The following is a 21,284-nucleotide window of genomic DNA, read 5'->3' on the forward strand; positions in this document are numbered from 1 at the left end:
AAAAATGGGGTTACACGCGTGGCCAGGCCTTGCATGCGCCATGCGCATTTTCAAAGGGGCCCAGCTACGCATTATGCGCAGAAGTGCTGGGCCAAAAGGGTGGGGAGGGGGCAGGGCTGGAGGCGGCCGGTACAGGCCCGATCTTGTCGCCGCACATATATTTGTAATATTAGGCCCCCCCCTGCACGCGCCACCTGCACATGCGCACGTGGATTATAAAATCGGTACGTCCATGTGTGCGCACCAGGAAGCGCGCGCGCTTCTTTTAAAATCTACCCCTAAATTTATTTTTTTTTGCAGTAAATGGAGATGATGCTTGTTACATGAATATCGGTATATAAAAATGCCAAATAAATAAATACATAAATAAGCTCAACCACAGAAAAAAGTTTACTTTGTTCATTTAAATAACTTTATGCCAGTTTTTATTAGATCACAAAACTACACTCAAAAGATTTAGATGCCAGAAAATAGTTCATCCCTGTATAATTCACATTTAGATCCAGCCACCAAATTGTAACTTGTTTGGTAAATACACTCTTGAAAGGTAATCAGAAGACAGTGAGGTCAAGGCTTGAATTTCTGCCTTCATATTAGATGCTGCCATAATTTCCATCTGTAAATAAATGTAAATAATATTATAGTATAATTTCTTAACACATTATTTTCAGTCTATAATAAATATAGCATATACCTAATTGAGATAAATAATAATTTCTGTAAGTTACTTTCTGGATATTGCCTAGCCACATAAAATAGGAACTATAATCCTTTACTTTTTGGGGCCCAAAGATATTTTAACAGAATTATCAATATTTATCTTCTCTAAACCTATAAGTCTGATGTGCTAAACTGTCTCACAAATGCCACATGGGGTCAGCTGGTCCCCATTTGTTGAAATGCCATTTTCTGGTTATAAATGCTTACACTGTTTTATTTGCAGATAGCTTTGGGGATTTTATATTTTATATTAGAGATTAAGGCAGTATGCAGTCACTTCTCAGGTGCAAAGCAGAAGAAACTGTACTGTATATGCATCAGGACTCAACATTTTAGTAGGGCTATAACTGGAATTTAGTCAAGCTCCAGGGGTTAACATTTCAATTATTCAAGAAAATGCTAATAAAGTAGGCCCTGTCTTAATATTTTTTCCTAAAAATAATTGGCATCCTGATTCTTGCTGTCTTATGGACTATAATTAAGATATAAATGTGTTTTGCAAAAAAGTCTGTAATGCATTGCATTTTAAAATTTACTAAAAATCAGAGGGTAAGTGTTATTATATTGGAGGCACACAACTTAAGTATAACCTAGTTATAGCTTAAGCTTGAGTAGTGATATGCCACCATACAGTCCATTGAAGGTGTCCAATACCCCTTTTTATATAAGGAAATACTTTAATACATTGATATGTGCTTCCCAAGAAAATAACAAAAAAAGTAAACAATGAAAGAATAAAAGCATAATAATAGAAATAGAGAAAGGGTAAGGTAGATGTAGTTCTGGCAAGCTTTTTGGAATTATTTTTAAATATTTTTTCCAACAGTGCTTCAATTCTATAGCTTGCAGTCAGTTTAAGTCATTCCTGCCATGGATAGCAGAGGTTGCTTACCTGTAACAGGTGTTCTCACAGGACAGCAGGATGTTAGTCTTCACATATGGGTGACATCACAGAATGGAGCCCAATCACGGAACACTTTTGTCAAAGTTTCTAGAACTTTGACTGGCACCTATTGGGCATGCCCAGGATGGCACTAACCCTGCAACCAGCAGGGGTCCCCCTTCAGTCTTGTTTAAAAGATAAAGTAAGTGCCAAAAAATAAAATAAGAAAACGTAACAAACCCAACACTGTGGGGTGGCGGGCGGGTTTTGTGAGGACTAACATCCTGCTGTCCTGTGAGAACACCTGTTACAGGTAAGCAACCTCTGCTTTCTCACAGGACAAGCAGGATGGTAGTCCTTACATATGGGTGAGTACCAAGCTGAGGATGTCCGAGAAATGCACCAAATGTACCCAAGACGTGCAACAGGTGCTGGTACATCAAGTTGCAAATAGGTTGCGCAAGACAGACTGGCCGAAGATGGAATCTTGTCTGCCAGCCTTGTCTAAACAATAATGGGCTGTAAAGGTATGGAAAGAACTCCAGGTAGCAGCCCTAAAAATATCAGGAAGCGGCACCGAGCGTAGGTGCACTACTGAAGTTGCCATGGCCCAGACAGAGTGTGCTTTAACGCGGTCTTGAAGTGGAACTCCTGCTTGCTGATAGCAAAAGAAAATGCAGTCTGCTAACCAGGAGGAGAGAGTCTGCTTACCCACAGGTTGATCCAATCTGATGGAATTGAAAGAAACAAACAGTTGAGTGGATTTTCTGTGGGTAGCTGTACAGTCTAGATAGAATGCTAGAGCCCGTTTACAGTCAAGGGTATGCAAAGCCTGTTCTCCTGGATTTGAATGAGGCCTGGGAAAGAAGGTAGGTAGTATAATGGATTGATTAATGTGAAACTCCAATACTATCTTAGGCAAAAACTTAGGGTGAGTGTGGAGTACTACCCGGTCGTGCAGAAGTTTTGTGTAAGGCGGATAGGTGACTAAGGCCTGTAACTCACTAACTCTGCGAGTGGATGTGATTGCCAAAAGAAAAATCACTTTCCATGTGAGATAGCGAAGATCACAGGATTGGAGAGGCTCAAATGGTGGGTTCATGAGCCGACCCAAAACTAGATTGAGGTCCCAAGAAGGGGCTGGATGGCGCAGCGGAGGCTTGAGGTGGAGCACTGGCACCGGCCATCCAGTGCTCCTACCATGTGACAGGGGCCGGCCAATGGCACGGATACCCTGTCACATGGTAAGGGCAAAGGGGCATCGGCGCCATTTTTTTTTTTAGAACAGCTGATGCCTGGGAACAGGAAATCTCTCCCCGAGGCCCCCCTTGATCTCTCCTCTCCCCGAGACCTCCCTGGATCTCTCCCCGAGGCCCCCCGAGGCCCCCCTGGACCACCAGGTAAATTTTAAAAGGTTTTGGGGGGGTCGGGAGGGTGGGGTCAATTTAAAGGGTCGGGTGGGGTTTTTTTTAGCGGTGCGGGCCTCCCTAAAAAAAAAGGGTCAGGAGGGTGGGGGAGGCTAAGGGGGGTCAATTTAAAGGGTCGGGTGGGTTGTTTTTTTTTATCGGGCCATCGGCGCCATTTTAATTAGTGGCAGCCAAAATGGCGCCGATGGCCCGAGAGCAGGAGATCGTGCCGGGACCCCCCCACTGGACCACCAGTTAATTTAACATTTTGGGGTGGTTCGGGAGGGTGGGGGAGGGTAAGGAATTGGTTTTAAAGGGTCGGGTGGGTTTAGGGGTTGTTTTGGTGTGCCGGTTTTCCCGCCCTCCCCCAAATAATTCCCGTGCCCTATTTAACGATACAATACAAATGCCCCTGATGGTAAATCGGGGGCATTTGTATTGTATCGTGCACTCTAACGATTTAGGATGATTTTAAAATTATCTGACGATAATTTTAATCGTTCAAAAACGATTCACATCCCTAGTGTCTAGCATCCTGTTCTGTCTGAAGTTGGAATGGAACCAATTCAGACATTTCCTTCACAAAATTAATGAAAGACAAGTCATCTGGAGGAGAACACTTCCTGCTTTCAGTAGGAGAGGGTGGTGATGGTAAGTCATCGGTATCCTGGGACGAGTCATCGGTCCATGGATCATAGGGTTCATCACCAGCACCCCTAGGATCCTCAGAGGGACGGAATGTTGGTATTCCTGAAGGTCCTGGTTTAGGCACTGAGGGCATCGAGGGAGTCACCGGAGGCATTGATGGAGGCACCGAGAGCATCTATGGACGGATCGGAGACACCGATGGCAGCAAAGACGCTATCAGTGACATCGATGGCTGAGGCATCGGTAGGACTCCCAACAGATGAAGGAATAACGGTGTTTTTCCTTCTTCTGTCGATGAGAGAGGAATTGGGGAGGAGGGCACCGGGCCCATCGGTGCCCCCGGATCCATCGGAGGAAAAGCGACGAGCAGCGCTTCCATCCTCGTCAGTACCGGTGCCAGCGCTACAGGAATTGGATCAGTAGCCGGTTCAGGAATCGGCACCGGCATCGGAGGAACCTTGAAGCCTTGCATCGCTCTGCCGATGTCCTCTTGAATCATCTGATCCAATTCCTCACAGAAACCTGGAGCGTGAACCCCCAGTTCTGGAGGAGGAGGTGGAGGTGTAGCCGGAGGGACCACCATTGAAGGTGGAATCGTGGCTCCCATCACCTGTCCAGGTGAGGGTTGCCTCAGTGACCTGGACACAGAGAGGGATGTGCCTTTTCTGGACAGGCTTTCTTCAGCAGCAGCTCAGACAATGGCGATGTCGAGGGCTTGCCTGCGTTGATGGTCTGAGGCTTACAGTGTCGATGTCGATGTTTTTCTCAACGATCTCCTTGGTCCTTCTCCTGACGTAAACGTGTCAGCTCGGACGACGTCGAGGCTATGGACAAAGTCAGGGTTTGTGACTGAAAGAGAAGTTCCATCTCCTCCATTCTAGCCTTGCCAACCTTTTGGTGTCATTAGGGCACATTTGGTGCAAGTAAGGACATCATGCTCGCGACCTAAGCACACTACACAGACCTTGAGAGGGTCTGTAATGGACATTGTGCAGGCGCAGTCGGGACATCGACGGAACCCTGACGTAATGGCCTCTCAAAACATTTAGCCGCGGTGCGGTCGACGGCCAGTAGGCCGCGAGAGCAGAACTCAACGGGAATCGACTGGAACCAGGTAAAAAACTTACCGGACAGCCGTGGAAGTGAAAAATCAATAGGGGGACCCCTGTGGGGTATTAAATTATGAAGTATGTGAAGAAGTTCCGTGAGGAAAATTCCTGTCAGGAATTTCTTTAGAGCTCCTTAACCTGTGTGGCTACTGCTGTGCGGAAAAAAGAAGACTGAAGGGGGACCCCTTCTGGTTGCAGGGTTAGTGTCATCCTGGGCATGCCCAGTAGGTGCCAGTCAAAGTTCTAGAAACTTTGACAAAAGAGTTCCGTGATTGGGCTCCATCCTATGATGTCATCCATATGTGAGGACTACCATCCTGCTTGTCCTGTGAGAAAATATATTCAAGTCATGGTCGGCTGGTTTAGAGATGAACATGCTACATCCTAACCCAAATGACAGTGGGAAATTAAACACTGAAAATCCTGTTAAAGAACTGTAAACATAATCCATTATATTTTATTTATTTATTTATTTATTTAGCAGTTTTCTATACCGACCTTCATAGTAGATAACCATATCGGATCGGTTTACAAGATTATACATAATCTATTTTATTAAAAATAATGCAGGATGTTAAAATACTGAATATACCCACTTCTTTCTTCCAAATGGGTTGGCAGGCAATGTAAGGTCTCTTCTGCATACTGGCAAGTTTTTTTTTATCCATTTCAGTCAAGGGAATTAAAGCATCTTGGGGTATATTTAATCTGAAAACAAGATGAAAATGTTGTTTGTTCTGGAAGTAGGCAACATTATCCCTTGTAGAAAGGGATAATGTCTCCCTTTTTCCACTCTTCCACCCCTCTCTCTGAAATCATAATGCTTTCTTGTGCATCCCAGTTGGATTAAGGGTTGAAGGGTAATTTGAATATATTCAACCTTTTAGGATTGCTCTTATGCCTTCCAAGGAAGGCCGAACTGTGTGAAGTCATTATATTTCTCTTGACCACAAACATGTAGGGGCAGATTTTAAAAGGTACACGCGCAGCGTACATTTGTGTGTGCAACCCAGCGCGTACAAATGTATGCCCGATTTTATAACCTGCGTACGCAGCCGCATGCAGCGCAGCCAGAGGCAGGCGTAACTTGTGCATGCCGGCCAACTGCCGGCGCACGATCCCCCAACCCAGCAGCCTTGTAGAGGCCCCTGGCCCCGCCCTGCCCCAGACCTCCTTGCCCCACCCCACCCTGCCTCCGGACTGCCCATTTTTTCAAGCCCCAGGACTTACACGTGTCCCGGGCCTTTACGTGCGCCGCCGGGCCTTTTGAAAATAGGCCTGGCGCCCATAACCCTCCTACAAGCATATGCAGATGAGTAAAGGGAACATAGGAGTCTTTAGGCAGTGACTGTTTTTTAGCAGTTTCTTAACTTTTTAACTTTTACTATTTAATCCTTTTTAATCTGTAGTACTTTTATTGTTAACTTTTTGTTAATCTTATATTTTTAAATTTTAGCTTTTTAGAGATAATTTATAATATGATAATATGTATTTTTCCTTTTCTAGTTATTCTTCTTGTTTTTATTGCATTAAATTTGTGAACCGTTGAGATGGACTTGTCCACACAACAGTATATAAAGCAAAATTGCTTACCTTGTAATAGGTGTTATCCCAGGACAGCAGGATGTAGTCCTCACATATGGGTGACATCAGTAATGGAGCCCTATGTACGGAAAACTTCTGTAAAAGTTTCTATGAAACTTTTGACTGGCACCAGAGTGCCTACTGAGCATGCCCAGCATGTCATGATATTCTCTGCCACAGGGGTCTCCCTTTAGTCTTTGTTTGTAGCAAATAGCGTTAGCCAAAAATAAAATAATAAAACGTATCGGACCCAACTCCGCGGGGTGGCGGGTGGGTTTCGTGAGGACTACATCCTGCTGTCCTGGGATAACACCTATTACAAGGTAAGCAATTTTGCTTTATCCCAGGACAAGCAGGATGCTAGTCCTCACATATGGGTGATTAGCAAGCTAGAGGCTGAGTCATTTTGTAGTGAAGCAACAGTGAAGTATTGTTGATGAAATGAATCAGCCGAAGATCACAGCAGGTTGGATGTAGAAGGAGTTGGGATTATACTGGAAACAAGTTCTTTAAGACGGATTGTCCATAGGCTGAATCTTGTCTTCCTTCTTTGTCTAAACAGTAGTGAGCTGCAAAGGTGTGAAGAGAACTCCATGTTGCTGCTTTACAAATGTCCAGAATAGGTACAGAGCGAAGGTGTGCTACTGAAGTTGACATTGCTCTGACTGAGTGTGCTTTTACTCGCCCTTGAAGAGTAAGGCCTGCTTTTTCATAACAAAATTGTATGCAATCTGCTAACCAATTGGATAGAGTATGCTTTCCCACTGCTTTACCTGGTTTGTTTGAATCATAGGATACAAACAGCTGGCTGGATTTCCTTTGGGCTGTTGTGCGGTTTAAATAGAAGGATAACGCACGCTTACAGTCCATAAGAACATAAGAACATAAGAAATTGCCATGCTGGGTCAGACCAAGGGTCCATCAAGCCCAGCATCCTGTTTCCAACAGAGGCCAAACCAGGCCACAAGAACCTGGCAATTACCCAAACACCTAGAAGATCCCATGCTACTGATGCAATTAATAGCAGTGACTATTCCCTAAGTAAACTTGATTAATAGCAGTTAATGGACTTCTCTTCCAAGAACTTATCCAAACCTTTTTTGAACCCAGCTACACTAACTGCACTAACCACATCCTCTGGCAACAAATTCCAGAGATTTATTGTGCGTTGAGTGAAAAAGAATTTTCTCCGATTAGTCTTAAATGTGCTACTTGCTAACTTCATGGAATGCCCCCTAGTCCTTCTATTATTCGAAAGTGTAAATAACCGAGTCACATCTACTCGTTCAAGACCTCTCATGATCTTAAAGACCTCTATGATATCCCCCCTCAGCCGTCTCTTCTCCAAGCTGAACAGCCCTAACCTCTTCAGCCTTTCCTCATAGGGGAGCTGTTCCATCCCCTTTATCATTTTGGTTGCCCTTCTCTGTACCTTCTCCATTGCAACTATATCTTTTTTGAGATACGGCGACCAGAATTGTACACAGTATTCAAGGTGTGGTCTCACCATGGAGCGATATAGAGGCATTATGACATTTTCCGTTTTATTAACCATTCCCTTCCTAATAATTCCTAACATTTTATTTGCTTTTTTGACTGCTGCAGCACACTGAGCTGACGATTTCAATGTATTATCTACTATGACGCCTAGATCTCTTTCTTGGGTGGTAGCTCCTAATATGGAACCTAACATCGTGTAACTACAGCTAGGGTTATTTTTCCCTATATGCAACACCTTGCACTTGTCCACATTAAATTTCATCTGCCATTTGGATGCCCAATCTTCCAGTCTTGCAAGGTCCTCCTGTAATGTATCACAGTCTGCTTGTGATTTAACTACTCTGAATAATTTTGTATCATCTGCAAATTTGATAACGTCCAAAGTGTGTAAGGCTCTTTCTCCCTGGTGAGAGTGAGGCCTAGGAAAGAATGTAGGTAAAACTATTGTTTGGTTTAAATGAAATTCCGTGACAACCTTAGGAAGGAATTTTGGATGTGTACGGAGTACTACTCTGTCATGTAGGAACTTTGTAAAAGGTTCGTATGTGACTAGCGCTTGTAGTTCGCTGACCCTTCTAGCTGATGTAATGGCTATGAGAATTACCGTTTTCCAAGTAAGGAATTTAAGGTCACAGGTATTTATGGGTTCAAAGGGAGAACGCATAAGCCTGGTTAAAACTACGTTCAGGTCCCATTGAATGCTTGGGGAATGCACTGGAGGTTTAATGTGAGTTAGGCCTCTCATGAATTTACTGACAAGAGGCTGTGTAGAAATAGGTGCATCTTCCAGCTTGTTATGGTAAGCTGAGATTGCACTTAAGTGTACCCTTACAGATGATGTCTTAAGACCAGAGTCTGAGAGATGGTACAGGTAATCTAGTAGTGAGGGTATGGGGCAAGTGAAAGGATCTAAATCTTTCTGAGTGCACCATAAAGTAAACCGTTTCCATTTGTAGGAATAATTCTTTCTAGTGGAAGGTTTACGTGCAGCTATTAGTACTTGAGATATAGTGGTTGAAAGGTTGAATGGTTGTAATATCAAGCTTTCAACATCCACGCTGTCAGGGATAGGGATTGAAGGTTGGGATGGCGCAACAGTCCCTGTTCCTGAGTTATGAGATTGGGAGCTACTCCCAGGCGAATTGGATCCCTGACTGAGAGATCTAGCAGTGTGGGGAACCATACCTGTCGAGGCCAATATGGGGCTATGAGTATCATGGTCCCCTTGTCCTGTTGAAGTTTCACCAGAGTTTTGGTTATGAGTGGTATTGGTGGATACGCATACAACAGGCCTGAGCTCCAATGGCGAGCAAAAGCGTCCTTTGGTAAGCTGTTCTGCTGCCAGAGGAGAGAGCAGTAATTGCTCACTTTGTAGTTCAGATGGGACGCAAAGAGATCTATTGACGGTTGACCCCAACGTTGAAATATCTTGGCTGCCAGGGTCGGGTCTAGAGACCACTCGTGTGGTTGGAAGTGCCGACTGAGGCGATCCGCTACTGTGTTGTGGACGCCTGCTAGGTAGGTGGCCCGTAGTAAAATTGAGTGTGCTAGGGCCCAGTCCCATATTTGAGCTGCTTCCTGACAAAGGAGGTACGAGCCTGTCCCTCCCTGTTTGTTGATGTACCACATGGCTACTGTGTTGTCCGTTTGGATCAGAACAGTCTTTTGTGAAAGGCAGTCCTTGAAAGCATATAGAGCATAGCGTATAGCTCGAAGCTCCAGGAAGTTTATTTGAAAGGAGGCTTCTTGTTTGTCCACCTGCCCTGTGTTTTTAGATGAGCAATGTGCGCTCCCCATCCCAAGGTGGACGCATCTGTAGTTAAAGTCACTTGTGGAACTGGTTGCTGGAACGGTAGGCCTTTGAGCAAGTTGATCGGCGATGTCCACCAGAGAAGGGAAAACTTCAGATCTGGTGTTATCTGAATGTGAGTGGATAGTGGCTGAATGGCTTGAATCCATTGAGATTTGAGTGTCCATTGCATTAGTCGCATGGTCAGTCTGGCCATGGGAGTGACGTGAACTGTTGAGGCCATGTGCCCGAGTAGGGTGAGGCACTGATGAGCTGTGACTGTATATTGATTGCGAATAGAGTGTGCCAGGAGAACGAGCGTTTGAGCCCGGTCTTTTGGAAGAAAGGCCTTTGCTGTGATGGTGTTGAGATCTGCACCTATGAACTGCAACTGGTGAGACGGCGTGAGATGGGATTTGTCGTAATTGATGAGAAATCCCAAGGAGTGAAGCAATCTTATTGTGAGATTGAGAGATGTGAAAGCTCCGCTTTGTGTATGACTCTTGATGAGCCAATCGTCCAAGTAGGGGAACACATGCACTTTTTGCTTGTGAAGATGTGCCACCGCTACTGCTAGACATTTTGTGAATACTCGAGGTGCTGATGCAAGGCCGAATGGCAGCACTCTGTATTGGAAATGTTGACCTTGTATCAGAAATCGCAGGTACTGTCGATGAGGAGGAAAGATGGGAATGTGAGCGTAAGCGTCTTGAAGATCCAGAGAGCAGAGCCAATCTCCTTTTTGAAGAAGAGGTAGCATGGTGCCTAAGGACACCATCCTGAATTTTTACTTTTTAAAAATTTGTTGAGATTTCTGAGGTCCAGGATAGGACGTAGACCCCCGGTTTTCTTTGGAATGAGGAAATATCGGGAGTAGAATCCTCTGCCCCACTGAGGCCTGGGAACTCTTTCGATGGCCCTGGCAGTCAGGAGGGTGGATAATTCTGCTTGCAGGATTGTGTAATGATGAGACACTGTCCAAGACGGAATAGGAGGATTGTCTCTTGGTACAGTGAGGAAGTCCAAGCGGTACCCTTGAGATATAATTGAGAGTACCCATTGGTCTGTCGTGATGGAGGTCCAAGTTTGAAGGTGGTGAGCAACTCGGCCCCCGACAGGTACTTGTGGATAAGGATTTTGGGAATGACTCATGCCCTCTGTTTGTACTTCAAAATCCAGAAGTGGACGCCGCAGGCGGAGGCTGTTGAGGCCTAGCAGGTCTTTGGCGAGGCTGAGACCGTTGAGCAGGTCTTTGTTGTCTGGGCCTGGCTGCTGGAGGATAATACCGCCTAGGGCGGTAATATGGCTTCCTTGGTTCCCTTCTTGGAGGCCTCCTTGAAGGTTGATGTACCTCTTGTGGCAGCTGAGACAGCTGTTTAAGGGTTTCTGTATGGTCCTTGATAGTTGCTACCGCCTCTTTGACTTTAATCGCCAAAGAGGTTTTCCCCTAGGCAAGGTAGATCTGCCAAGCGCTCCTGTACCTCTGGTCTCAGCTCTGATGATTTTAACCAGGCCCATCTCCTAGCTGTTATTCCTGATGCAGATAATCTGGAGGCTGTCTCGAAGGAATCGTATGTGGCCCGAACCTCGTGTTTACCTGCCTCTAGGCCTTTATGCACGAGGGTTTGGAATCCCTCCTGGTCAGGTAATTGGTTTGATAGTGACTCAACCTGCTTCCACAGGTCACGCTGGTATTGATTCATAAAAAGCTGGTAAGAATTTATTCTGGATACCAGCATGGCAGCTTGGAAGATTTTCCTGCCAAGATTGTCCAAGAAACTGTTATCTTTTCCAGGAGGTATGGAGGCATGTTGTTTTAATCTTTTGGCCTTCTTTTGGGCCGACTCAACCACTACTGAATGATGCGGCAATTGAGTTTTTTGGAAACCTGGGATGGGCTGAACTAGATAAGTGGCATCCACACGCTTATTGACTGCTGCTACAGACCCAGGATGCTCCCATATTCTATACATCAATTCCTGTAAGACCTCGTGAACAGGAATAGCAAGAATTTCCTTTGGAGGATCCACAAATTGAAGTACCTCCAAGGTTTTTTGCCTGCTATCTACCTCTGAGAGGAGGGAGAAAGGGATTGTTTCAGACATTTCTTTTATAAAGTTTGAAAAAGAAAGATCCTCTGGTGGTGACTTTCTTCTATCCTCTGGTGGGGAAGGCTCAGAGAGAATATCTTCTTCAGAGGAGAATTCTTGGTCACTAGTGTCCAGAGGATGCCCTGTTGGCCTAGTAGGCTGAACTGGGATTTCAGATAGTGGAGTTTGAGGTCTGAGGGGTGGCATGACACCTGAGGGACCTGGTAATGGTTCCTGATGTCCATCAGCACCTAGAGGTTGTGGTGAAGATGAGAAGCAATGGATCAGGGAGTCCAGCTTGTCCATTAAAGGTTGAAAAATGGACTCATGAGTAGGCATCGACGGTGTTATGGGAGTCGGTGGCCGCATTGGAATCGATGGCAGCTGAGGCATCGGCATCGATGGAACCGCTGGTTGCGGCATGGGCGGAACCGGTGATGGAACCGGCGTCATCGAGGAGAGCGGTGATTTTCTCGGCATCGGCCTCGAGGAGATTGGCGATGGAATCGGAGATCGCACGATGACCGGTGTCGATGGCAGAACCGGAGTAGGAGGTCGTGGCATCGCCTCGATGAAGGCATCCTTAACCGCTTGGTGTATATAAACGTCAAGTTCCAACCGCATGGATGATGTGAACAGAGCACCCATGGGGGGAGGCGGTGGTGGCGATAGCAGTACATCCTCAGGGCCCTGAGGAGGTACGATTCCTTCCGCCGAAATCGGCGAGGATCGGGCCGTCGATGGCTCAGAAGCCTTACTTTGGAGCCGGGCTTTCTTAACCGGTGTCCCGTCCTCAGTCGATGGTTCGCCGGGTATCGGGGCAGTGGATGCCGTATGCGGCCCGCGATGCCGATGGCGATGCTTATCCTTTTCGCGGGCTTTTTCGCTGCCCGGCGTTGACGCTCTGGACAATGGTGAGGGGGAGGAAAATGGAGCATCTCCCGACTCACCTGGATGATGCTTTTTCATGACGACTTTCCTAATCGACCCAGCCGGAGACGATTGTGTGGAAGTAGATGGAACCGTAACCAGTTGTATTTTAAACAACTGTTCCATTTTGTCGAGCCGAAGACGTCGACCTTTCGAGGTCATCGTAGCGCATAAGGGACAATTTTTTACATCATGCCCTTCACCAAGGCAGAGGACACAGTCTTGGTGAGGGTCTGTGATGGACATATTTCTGGCGCATTTTGGGCATTTTTTGAAGCCTGTAGCCATATTGTGGCCGGACAGCCGTCGACGGCCTGTGACTCAGGCTCAAAAATTGAGAGAAAAATTGAGAGAAAAACGGAACGGAACCGCGATCGGTAAGAAAAACTTACCACGATAACTACTGAAGGGAGACCCTTTGCGGTTAAGTTTTTCTAAGCTTTCCGTGAGGAAAATATTGTGGAGAATCCCACAGGACTCCTAATACCCGCGAGGCTAACTGCTTCGCGGAAAAAAGAAGACTAAAGGGAGACCCCTGTGGCAGGGAATATCATGACATGCTGGGCATGCTCAGTAGGCACTCTGGTGCCAGTCAAAAGTTTCATAGAAACTTTTACAGAAGTTTTCCGTACATAGGGCTCCATTACTGATGTCACCCATATGTGAGGACTAGCATCCTGCTTGTCCTGGGATAAATTATATTTATTTGTTATTAAAACATTTCATTACATTCCTGCTAAGACACTGACCTTTCTACATCTGATGGAAGGAGTCCAAGCCACCTTGTCGATGGGACAGTCAGATTATGGGCTTCAAAGGACATGGACTAAAGTACAAGGCAAAGAATGCTTTGTTTAAGATTCAGTTTATTACAAATATGTAGATTATAAAGACTGTCTTTAAAAATCAAATGACAGAAGAAATACATATTTAATAAATCAAATTAAAAAATACACTGCATTTAACAATATGAAGCAACATTTTTAGGGCTCTCTATTACTTACATATTCTTTACACAAAAATCCCATAAGCACATATCCTCTATACCAGTAGTGGCCTTAGGGTTGTTAGGTCCCTGGACAAGAAAGTATTCTGGGCCCTTTAGAGGCATAACAACTGATTCAGAACTCATCTGCTCGGATATGGATTGGCACTGCCCACAATGACCATATCATGCATGTACTACAGTCCCTTCACTGTAGTACACTGTAGTACACTTCACTGTAGCACTCAGTAATGACACCCCACCAGGCATCAGTTTGCTCCTGAAAATGTATCGACCAACTAGGAATTAAGATCCATTGGCTGCTGTTTCCTTGACATCCCCACAACATGGTCAATTCAACTATCAAAATTCCATGAGAAAAACTTTGCAGTAGCTGGCACCCAACTATGGAACTCCGTGCCCAAGCAGTTCTAGAATGAATCATGTTTTACCATCTTTAAGAAACAGTTGAAGACAGAACTCTTCAAAAAAGTTTTATGTTTAAAATCTTTTCTATTAAATTTTTCAAAATTCCTCCAAAAGACAAACACACTTCAAAGAAGTTTTTAGCATTTAACTTACCTAAACTTTGTTCAGTAGCACCATAAATATTTTTTCAGCGCCCAATTTTTCACTGGTAGCTCAAGATGAGTTACATTCAGGTACTGTAGCCATTTCCTTCTTTCAGAATTCTCACAATCTAAGGCTTAATCATTTTGCTATAAATATAGCAGAAATATGGCGCAGTAGCATTCATGTTAGGAAAAGGGGCATGGTTATGTAAAATTTAGATTTACTACATCGCATAGGGAAATAGTGCCATACGCAGTAGGTTTCGCATTGCGTGATGCCTTAGTGTGTCGCCCAATATTTACTGCAGTATGCAACATTTACCGCATTACATGTTATTTTTTTGGTTTATATATACAGACTTCCTGCAGCTGCCTCTCTGAGGGTGTGTCAGGCATTTGGAGAGAGGAGAGGAGAGTAGGTGAGTGGTCTAGTGGGAGTAGCTTATTTCTATCGATTACCTGAGTGCGTTGTCTTGCTTTTTTATATCCTCTGTTTCCCTTTCCCTTGGTATTTTATGTTCTTTGTTGGAATGAAAATTTTTGTTAGCATGTCCTATTTATCTGTCTTTGTGTTAGGAGAAGGAGTGATGGTGGTGAGGCGGAGGCATGGTGTTGAGGAGGAGGAGGAGTGGTGAGGCATGGTGGTGGTGAGGATGGAGAGGAGTGGTGGTGAGGAGGTGGTAGTGAGGCATGGTGGTGGTAAGGAGGAGTGGTGGTGGTGGTGAAGAGTGGGGAGCAAGAGAGGCGTGGGGATAGAGGAATGGACAGGTGTCAGGAGAAGAGGGGAGAGGGAGGATGAAGGTAGGAGTGCTAGGAGGAGTAGGGACAGGGATAGGAGTACAGATAGGCAGGAGGGAAGGGATAGGAGTAGGTGGGAGGGGGAAGGAGGAAGGAGGAAGGAGGAAGGGGATAGGCAGGTATGAAGGGAGGAGGATGGCAGGCTAGGGAATAGAGAGGGCAGTGGAATTGATAGGGCAGGTGCAGAAGTTGGGGGAGGGGGTGGAGGATGAAGAAATGGGGAGTGGGGAGTGGGAGCAAGAGTGAGGAAAGGGAGGACACCTCTCCAGAAGCGGAAGTGGCACCCCGTTCTCGCAGCCAGGCAGCAAAGCATGTTCAGCTGAGGGCTTTGAAGTTCAGTATCGAGGACAATGACATGATAGTCGCAGGGGTCCTTGAGAACTATGCAATGTTCTTCGGCAACCGTGCAGCCAAGACATCGAGGGCATCCAAGGGCCAGATCTGGTGAATGATTGCCCAGGCCATATCCAGGCACAGCAGCGTCAAATGGAGTGTGGAGCAGGTGGCCCACAGGTACCAGGACATCAAGGCCCAACTGAAAAGATGGCAAGCCACAATAAATATCTGCGACAGACTGAAGGAGGAGCCCCTTGTCATATCATCATGACACTGATGGAAGAAAACCTCATCCAATGTCTGGATGTCTTCAAGGGGTTGGATAAGTGACTGAACACCACACAAGCTGGAGCTGGTAAGTTCATCTCACCTGTAAATGTCAAGGCTGCTACAAATGTCCACATCATTTGGCATAATATGCTCACATTGATTGATGGAAAGTGTGCATCTGATGCCAAACGGTATAAGTGTACTTCTTTGCATTGGTACTTTTGTCTTCTTCTTTGTTTCCACAGCTCTCGCCCAGGACTCCGCTGGTCCCATCCATCAAGTCCCAGGGACCAGCAGCACAGTCCCAGGGACCAGCAGCACAGTACCACATTTCCTGGCCCCCTTACAGTTGGATGCACAGACTCAATTCAGCAAGGAGGAGCAGCAGCACCAGTCTCCTGAGCAGCTGCAGATGCTGGCACCCCTTGACTCAACAAGGCTTCTCAATGTAAGCTTGAACCTATCAGGCTTTATAGAAGACCCCAACCTGCAATGGGAGGCAGTTGAGCCATCACAACCAACTTCCAGCACACCATGTCACCAGCAGGAGGCAGTAGGTACCCAGCAGGAAGAGCCAACCATCTCTGTCATACCATTTGGAGGCCCAAACTGTAGTTCCTACCACACCCAGCACAGGCAGAGCATTCGATGTATGAGCAGCTGGACTGGCTGGAAAAGAGGCATGGGGTACAACTCCACCACATTTGGGCAGAGCTAGGGTGCCTGAGAAGGACTATCAACAGTCAGATCCAGGCCCTGCAGATTCAGATGGCCACCCACATGCAAGCTCTAACCACTATGGCTACATCCATAAACAACATAACGAGCGTATTGACACACATTCTACAATGCATGCCAAGCCTTCCCTGGTATCTGATGTTACATTTCATCTCATCTCATCATGCTACTGCCTCCATGCTGATGTCTCTTTTCCTGGTGTTTCTGCTTCCATGCTGCAGTGTCTTCTCCTGAGGCTTCTGTCTCCATGCTGCGGTGTCTTCTCCTGGGGCTCCTGGCTCCATTCTGCAGTGTCATCTCCTGGGGCTCCTGCCTCCATGCTGCATGTCTTTTCCTGGGACTCCTGCCTCTATGTTGCGGTGTCTTCTCCTGGGCCTCAGCCTCCATGCTGCGCTCTTTAGTCCTGGTTCTGCTGCCTCCTTGTAGAACTCTGCTGCCTTGGCTCTCAGCCTATCCCCCCTGAGTGAACTCCTTCAACATGGACTGTCTGAGCCTTTGCTTGAACTCTGATGCCTTGACCCTTAGGTGGTCCCCCCCTGAATGCACTCTTTCAACATGGACTATCTGGGCCTTTTTCTTGCCAGCACACAGTATATACCTGTTAGCTAAGGATCATCTGATCACTCTTAGCTAATTGGTATTATACAGATTCACAACCCTGGCCATTAGAGGGGTAGCAGCCAGTCTGATGAAGTCTGCCTGGTTCCAAGCAACAGCAGGCCTCATAGCTGTCTGCTCTTGGACTGTGGGGATTCTCTATTCTGCACAATTCCCTCACTATAGCACTTGCTTATGGTGTGCCAGATCTTCCAGAATGGGAAACTGCATCTGGGGTTCCTACCAAATATATGCATGTCACTCACAACCAATCTATCGCTGCCCATTTCTAGAAATCATCAAACCCTGAAGCTGTACATTCCAGCTGCCACACATGTCATATCAGAAAAACATTTACCTCTTGATATGATTGAGCAAGTTCCTGGCTATTCTGCATATGTCCCCCAGAGATATACATTTGTCTGACCTGGCCACAATTAATATGCTAGGGCCAAAGCTCTGTTTTATCTGTGTGATGGTCAAGACAAACTGTGACTGACCAATCACTAGCAGGGCACACCTGATCTGGGAATCCCTGCAGTGTGGACATTTCAACTGCTCCAAATGGGAGGATTGGAAAAGCCAATTGTTTACTGAGAACCCATAGAAAGTGTGTAGTGGCTTTGTGGCTAGTGCATAGTTTGGGTATGCCACAATAGCAGGCCTCTCCAGCATAAAGAGAGAAAGCCGGGACCTGGCACAATAGCTTGGAGACCTACATGTACAAGCCACTTGTCATGTAAGTGATGCTGTCACATCCCCCACAACTGCCCCCCCCCCCCCCCCCCGAGTCCATGCCGTTTGCTGGAAACACATAGCCAGAGAAGGAATAAAAGAAGCATCTGTCTTACCTATGAGCCAACAGTCATCAGGAGGAACAAATGAGCACTTATCCTAAACTGGTATACAAACAATGTAATTGGGTTTGGGTAAAGCAATGGGCTTACACGCGCTGGGCCTATTTTAAAAGGCCCGGCGACTCACGTAAAGCTCCGGGACGCATATAAGCCCTGGGGCTTTACTAAAAAGGCGGGAAGGGGGTGGGGCGTGGGCAAGGCAGTCCAGGGGCGGGGCGGTGGCAGGGTCAGAGGCTCTCGGCACAGCTGCCATTTGCCGATGTGCGGTGAATCGCGCATTGGCAGTCAGCCAGCATACGCAACTTACTTCAGCCCCAGGGCTGAAGTAAGTTTTAAAACAAAAAATAAAAAATAAATTTCTTCTGCTTTGACAATCTTTATTTTCCTCAAACAAAAGATGTGGCCATGGGGCCTCAATGGCTCCAGATTTGGTGAATGTATATGTTGGAACTTTTGAAGCACAATGGTTATCATGTTGCCGTTTAACAATTAGATTAAACTATGGAAGCGGTACATAGATAATATCATTATGCTGTGGGTTAGTGGTTCCAAAAGGTTATCCCAGTTTTTTACATGGCTGAATACAAAGGATTCAAATCTAGAATTATCTTATTTTGCTTACACTTATCAAGTTAATGGTTCTCAAACTTTTTTCGGCCGGGTCACACCTGACAGATGGTTCTCACGTGCGCGACACACTGAACCTGTGACTGTCATGGGGCAAAATATAAATATACATTCTGCATCCTCAGGAACCCCCTCAACCCCCAACAATGGGTACAGAGCAGAACTAGGGCATTACCCATACAACTCACCATCCAAAAAAAGATATTCTGGTTCTGATGACATCTCAGTAAAAGCAAAACAAACTCTCTTTACTGGCAGGCACAATACCCCTCCTTATGAAAAGACAGTAATTTACCACTACAAATATTTAACCAGGCCCTAAACACTAATACACCTCCTATTAGGAAAACAGAGCAAGCCAAGCTGCTATAGATCCCACACAGAAATAATTGTAAAACTTTACAAATAAATGTTACAAAACAGCTGATGAACAGAATAACATACAACACTTAAAAACTCATAAAAATTATTAAAAATTGTCCAAATATCAATAAAATATTTCAAAACAGCAGACACATCACATAATACCCAATAATTAAAATGGCAGTCAATCAAGAAAAATAAACTTAAAAAGCCACCTTTACTTACCCTCTCCAGCAACTCTCCTACTCCTTTCCCTGCAGGCCAATAGCACTCTTCAGAAGCAGCAGTAGCTGCTGAAGCTCTGTCCTCATAGTCTTCATCCTTAGGGCCCACAACCAGTCACTCACACACACACACACAGTCTCTGTCTCACACAGACCAGTAACCTCCCTAACTAGTCTCTCTTCCTCACACACAAACCAGTCACCTCCCTGACCAGTCTCTGTCTCTCCCACACACACACCAGTCACCTCCCTGACCAGTCCCTGTCTCTCACACACACACCAGTCACCTCCCAGACCAGTTTCTATCTCTCTCTCTCTCTCTCTCTCTCACACACACACACACACACACACACACATCACCTCGCTGACCAGTCTCTGTCTCTCTCATAGACACCAGTCACCTTCCTGACCAGTCTCTGTCTCTCTCACAGATACCAGCCACCTCCCTGACCAGTCTCTGTCTCTCTCTCTCTCTCTCTCTCACACACACACACACACACCAATCATCTTCCTGACCAGTCTGTCTCTCTCTCACAGAAACACATCACCTCTGACCAGTCTCTCTCTCAATCACACACATGCTCTGTCACTGACATTCAAGCTCTCAAACACACACAAATGCTCTTGCTTCCATTCTATCACAACCCACAAAGCTATCACTCACGTACCCAGGCACAGATTCTACCACACACATGAAGCTGCCACTTACCACCCAGGCTCCCATTCTACCACACACACACAAAGCTGCCACTCACACACCAGGCATCCATTCTACCACTCACACATATAAAGCTGCCACTCACGCACCCATTGTACCAAACACACACACAAGCTCTCACTCATGCACCCAGGCACCCATTCTACCACACATACACACACAAAGCTGCCACTCACGCATCCAGGCACCCATTCTACCACACAGACACAAAGCTGCCACTCATACACACACAAGCTGACATGAAGCCTCTTCTCATTGTCTGGCCCAATAAGCCTGGCCTCTGCTTATCAGCCACCGCTGGCCTGACCTCCGGTGGCGCACAACGTCTCTCCAGCCCCGCCAGCCTAGTCTCTGGCAGCAGCACACAGCATCTCTCCATTCTTTGGCCTTGCTGTCCTGGCCTCCGGCGGCAGTGCACAGCTCTCCACTCTTCAGCCACCACCAGCCTGGCCTCTGGCGGCAGTGCGCAGCGTCTCTCCGCTCTTCGGCCCTGCCCCTGGGGAGAAGGGAAGTACAAGTGGGGCAGTGGGACACCGGGAGCTGTGACACACCTGCCAGTGCTTGGCGACATACTGATGTGTCACGACACACCAGTTGAGAATCGCTGTGCTAGAAGCACAACATTCTATTGAAGATCTGACTTTTATGTATCCATGCACTCGGGAGGAATAAGGGGGTAGAAAGGGGCTTGGCATGGGCATTCTGGGGTGGGATCAACACTTACAGGCATAACTCCGTATTTTAAAACCTAACACCGAGGGGCATACTGGAGATCTCCGCATAACTTTACTGCTGCTCCTGATGAGGAGCAAGTCTGTAGGTTTCAAGTTTTAAAGCTTATAGGAAAGGATGAGGGGTTCGGGTCAACTGGGTGGCATACAGGATGAAGAAACAGAGGGTCTGAAAGACCTAAATATTAACTGGACAAAATGGTGGACAAATTGAAAAATTGGGAAAATGGATCATGCAAGCGTGTTTTAAAATCTGCTTACATACGCACATAAAGGCTGACAAAGTCCTATGAAAGACACGCGCGCTAGCTGTGCTCATGTAACCTCTTAAAATTAGGAGCATTTATGCGCACAGTTGGTGTATTTTATTATTTTATAACGTGCGCACACCTGTGCGCACGTTATAAAATTCCAATGTGGCATCATTTGCATGCTGGTATGCATGTGTACTTTATTAGTACTAGTAAGTTAGCAAATATTTATTTTATTTGTAGATGGTATTGTTCCCCTGATGATGCCTTAAAGGTGAAACGAGGCTCCTTGTAGGGAAGGAAGTGTGAAGAGGAACCAGGAATATAAAGAGGAATTTATGCGTATATGAGAATATTGTGAGAAAGATATGAGAAGAGAACTCGATGAAAAAAAACCTTTAATGAAAAAGAATTAAATGAGGAAATGATCTTATAGAGGAAATATAATAAGAGGATCTTATGTGAATGTGTGAATTCATTGTTGGAAATAGATGAGAAAAGAACTCCATACAAAAAAGCCTTTAATGAAAAAGATCTTGAAGAGGAAATAATATTGTA

The 21,284-nt window shown here is 45.9% G+C and overlaps 1 protein-coding gene across 4 annotated transcripts in view; it reads right to left on the reverse strand.

Moving 5' to 3' along the window:
* Nucleotides 1–377: 377 nt before the first annotated feature.
* Nucleotides 378–21,284, reverse strand: part of SPO11 (SPO11 initiator of meiotic double stranded breaks) — a 358,551-nt gene continuing 337,644 nt past the window's right edge. For 3 of the 4 annotated variants that reach the window (XM_029614938.1, XM_029614929.1, XM_029614946.1), the window contains 3 exons: nucleotides 13,409–13,485; nucleotides 5,363–5,474; nucleotides 378–616 (listed from right to left, as the gene is read on the reverse strand). In XM_029614938.1, the coding sequence (XP_029470798.1) occupies nucleotides 497–616; nucleotides 5,363–5,474; nucleotides 13,409–13,485 (309 nt within the window). In that variant the 3' untranslated portion in view covers nucleotides 378–496. The remainder of the gene's footprint in view (nucleotides 617–5,362; nucleotides 5,475–13,408; nucleotides 13,486–21,284) is intronic. The other variant, XM_029614950.1, reaches the window with a different exon arrangement.

This window comes from Rhinatrema bivittatum, chromosome 1 (genome assembly GCF_901001135.1).
Source record: "Rhinatrema bivittatum chromosome 1, aRhiBiv1.1, whole genome shotgun sequence".
NCBI lineage: Eukaryota > Metazoa > Chordata > Amphibia > Gymnophiona > Rhinatrematidae > Rhinatrema > Rhinatrema bivittatum.